This window comes from Dromiciops gliroides, chromosome 2 (assembly GCF_019393635.1).
Source record: "Dromiciops gliroides isolate mDroGli1 chromosome 2, mDroGli1.pri, whole genome shotgun sequence".
NCBI classification, from domain to species: domain Eukaryota; kingdom Metazoa; phylum Chordata; class Mammalia; order Microbiotheria; family Microbiotheriidae; genus Dromiciops; species Dromiciops gliroides.
In genome coordinates this window covers 662,219,726-662,223,199 of record NC_057862.1, presented here as the reverse complement: position 1 = coordinate 662,223,199, position 3,474 = coordinate 662,219,726, and the positions used below count along the sequence as shown (strand labels likewise).

The 3,474-nt window shown below is 47.3% G+C and overlaps 1 gene segment (V, D, J or C); it reads right to left on the bottom strand.

Moving 5' to 3' along the window:
• Nucleotides 1–976: 976 nt before the first annotated feature.
• Nucleotides 977–1,751, bottom strand: LOC122739557. The segment is given in 2 exon segments: nt 977–1,305; nt 1,625–1,751. Coding segments are annotated over 2 exon segments (378 nt in total).
• Between the last annotated feature and the right edge of the window lie 1,723 nt (nt 1,752–3,474).

The window sequence follows — 3,474 nt, the reverse complement described above, 5'->3', positions numbered from 1 at the left end:
TTTCTCATCAGGGAAAATGAAAAGCTACTCAAGGTAACATGTCAATGGGGTCCAAAACAACTACTGGTTTCTTTCCTATCAGAGATGTCCTTAAAATGAAAGATTCCCAAGTATCCATGACAAGGAGAAGCAGTGACACAGGCACTGGTCCCTCTCCTCAGGTAGTGGGATGAAACATCACAACAGAAAGCACTTTGCAGGAAGGGGAATTTGACATTCTGCCTCAGCTCTGCCCTGTGCAAACGATTTCCTCCAGGTCCATGCCTTCAGCCAAGTCTGACCAGGAGCTAGGCTGGCCCTTGCACTTGCTGGTTGTCTTCTCCAAGGGGGGAGTTACAGAACTCCGTGCTCCCACTCAGTGCTGTCTGATGGACCCAGTGTCTCTGGACCTGGATTCAAAAAGACTCATGTTCCTGAGTTCAAATCTGACCTTAGACATTTACTAGCTATGGGACCCTGGTCATGTCACTTGCCGCTATTTGCCTCAGTTTCCTCATGTGTAAAACCAGCTGCATAAGGAAATGGCAAAGCACTCCAGGATATTTGCTAAGGAAACCCAAATGGGGTCATGAAGGGTCAGATGCAACTGAACCACAGAAACAAACATAAAACACACAAACAAATGATTGCTACAAAGAACTGGAGCAAAGGCCCCTCAACGTGAACTTATGCTCCCAACAAGAGAAACACTTGAGGTGGAGGCAAAGCTACCAAATGGACTTGAAATGTCACCTTCTCCTCCACTTGTATTTAGCCCTTTGTTTCCCAGGGGGCTGTGCTGCCTCCCTCTGCCTGGGGACAGGGCATGTGACAGACAAGGCTTTGTGAGGAAGGAGGGCACCTGAAGGACCAGAAAGGGGAAGCCCTGGGAGGTGTGAGCCTGCCCAGAGAGCAGGGGCTGCTCTGCCTGGGGACCAGAGTGGAAGCAGCTGCTGCTCTGAGCTGAATCCCCTGAGCAGCCTGGGGAGGTTTTTGTTCAGAGCTGAAATGCTGTGGGGGTCCAGTTTTTATCCTGCTGACAGTAATAATCTCCAGCATCCTCAGGCTCCAAGCTGCTGATGGTGAGAGTGAAATCTGTCCCAGACCCACTGCCACTGAACCGGGCAGGCACTCCAGGTGCCAGGCTGGAAGCCTTGTAGATGAGTAGCCTGGGGGCTTGGTGAGGTTTCTGATGGTACCAATGTAACCAGCTACCACCACTATCTGTCACACTCTGACTGGCCTTGCAGCTGATGGTGACTCTCTCTCCTGGAGATCCAGACAAGGAGGCTGGAGACTGGGTCAGCACAATGGCTCCTTGGGAATCTAGGGAAAAATAACAAAATTAGAAGAAGAAAGAAATGTATGAATGTCCAAGTCAAAGTGTAGGAACAACAAAGTTCTGTGGAGACCCTGAAATCCCAAATAACTGAGAAATACTTGTATTTACAATCAACATGGGACATAAACTATCTTTCCCACAGACCTCACAAGGTTTGTAATCTCAGACGTGGCCATGCTCCTCAGCCCCCATCTGCCTGTGTTGTCCCTAAGCTCCCTCACCCCTGGATCCAGGGGTCATCAGGTCTTTAATTCTTGAAAACTTGTGTCCTCCTCACCCCTTTCCTGCCCTGCTGGGTCTTACCCTGAGCCCAGAGCACCAGCAGCCAGAGGAGCTGCCATGGGGAGACCATCCTGGCCTTCAGACACCTGCAGAGAGAGCACTCAGAGCCCTGAGGGGGCAGCAAGGAGGGAGGAAGCTTTTCTACCCTGAGCAGGGCTCCCTGCAGGCCCCTGGGGCTCCATATGCAAAAGAGCCCCAGGTCTGATCTGAGCCTCCTCTCAGGACCCTGTGAGTCACCCTGAGTCACCCTGGCTGAGCCTGACTCTGGGGGAGGGGCCTCCCTCCTCTCTGTCCTCAGTGTGTGACCTCAGGAGCAAAGACAAGCTCCCGTTTGGTGTCTGATGTGGGAGTGGTTGGAGCTGACTGTGGATGAATGAGGGGAGGCTTCTCTCTGTGTCCTCATAACCATAAACGCTGGGGAAGAAAAAATGGAAAAACAGAGATAGTCCTTGATCCAGAGGTGTCCATATTATAATGGATAATGCAAAATAATGATGAATAACGATGAGGATGGGGATGATAATACAATATTTACTACTACTCCTCTTATTATTATATAGTTAGCAGTTGTTGAGTGCCATCAAGCTTGCGAAGGGCAATAAAAGTTTATGTCATCTTACCTTTCTAACTGCACTAAGAGGTAGGTGCTATTAGCTAGCAGCACTGATAGGGGATATTATTACCATTTTATGGATGAGGAAACTGAGACAGTGAGAGATGAATAAACACGGTCAGGTTTTCACCACTAGTAAATGCCTGAGGCAGGATTTGGACTCAGGGCTTCATGAATCTAGACCCTGGCCTCTGTCCACCACACCACCCATTTGTCTGGGATCTATCATTAGGGGTATCAATTTACCCAAATGTGATTTTATGGGAAATCTTCTCAAAGTAAACCATTTCCCCATGTGACTTGGCATCTTCTCCACAGTTTACAGTCCCAGGGAGTCGTCTGCAACACTTGGAGGTGAAGTAGTTGGCCAGGAACTCAAGCAGCATGGTCAGAATCAGGACTTGGTCCTGGGCTTCTTGACTGTCAGGTCAACCTTCTGTCCATCATTCCATGTTGAGTCATGTAAATCACATATATTTATAACCATGGATAACTATATTTATGTCATCCATCTTTATCATCTATAGCATTCATATCTCTACCTACCTATACTGGGAGAGGAAATGAGGACATAGAAGAGGGAGGGCTGAGGATCCTTTAGCTTATTTTAGCCAATTTAGCCTGAACATGGCAGGTTTAGTTCAGTTTGGTTGGTCCAATAAAATGGAGTCTCAGGATATCTAGCCTGTTGTCCAGTATACATTTGGTATTCAATAAATGCTTTTGAATTGAATGGAACTTATTGGCATCTTGCTGCAATCCTCCTTTTTATAACAGATGTTCTCACCAACAAAGCAATGTCTAAGTTTTTTCCATTGCCACCTTTATTCCCAGGATTGCTCAGCATACCAAAACTCCATGGCAACTAAATGCTGTGAATGTTCCTCTGAGCTTTTGCTAATAGGATTCACTCTTAGGTCATGCAGCACAAGGGGGCCCTCTGATGGTGGGCTCAGGGATTCCATCAGGCCACCAAAGGCTGCAGGAACTCCAGCTGTGGGAGCAAGGAGCTGACTATTGTGTGACTAGGAGAACAGCAATAGTTCCCTCTACTGGTTACCAGGAGGAGGAACAGGAAGCATTCTTTTTTCAAATTATCTCTCCTAGATTTATTTCCCCGGTCAGCTGTTTTTCCAAGGAGATATTTCACACTGCCCTCTATTTTTTCATTCAATTGGATTTGCTTTACTGTGTCTTGGTTTCTCATAAGGTCACTAGCTTCCTTTTGTTCAATCCTAATTCTTAGGCAATTATTTTC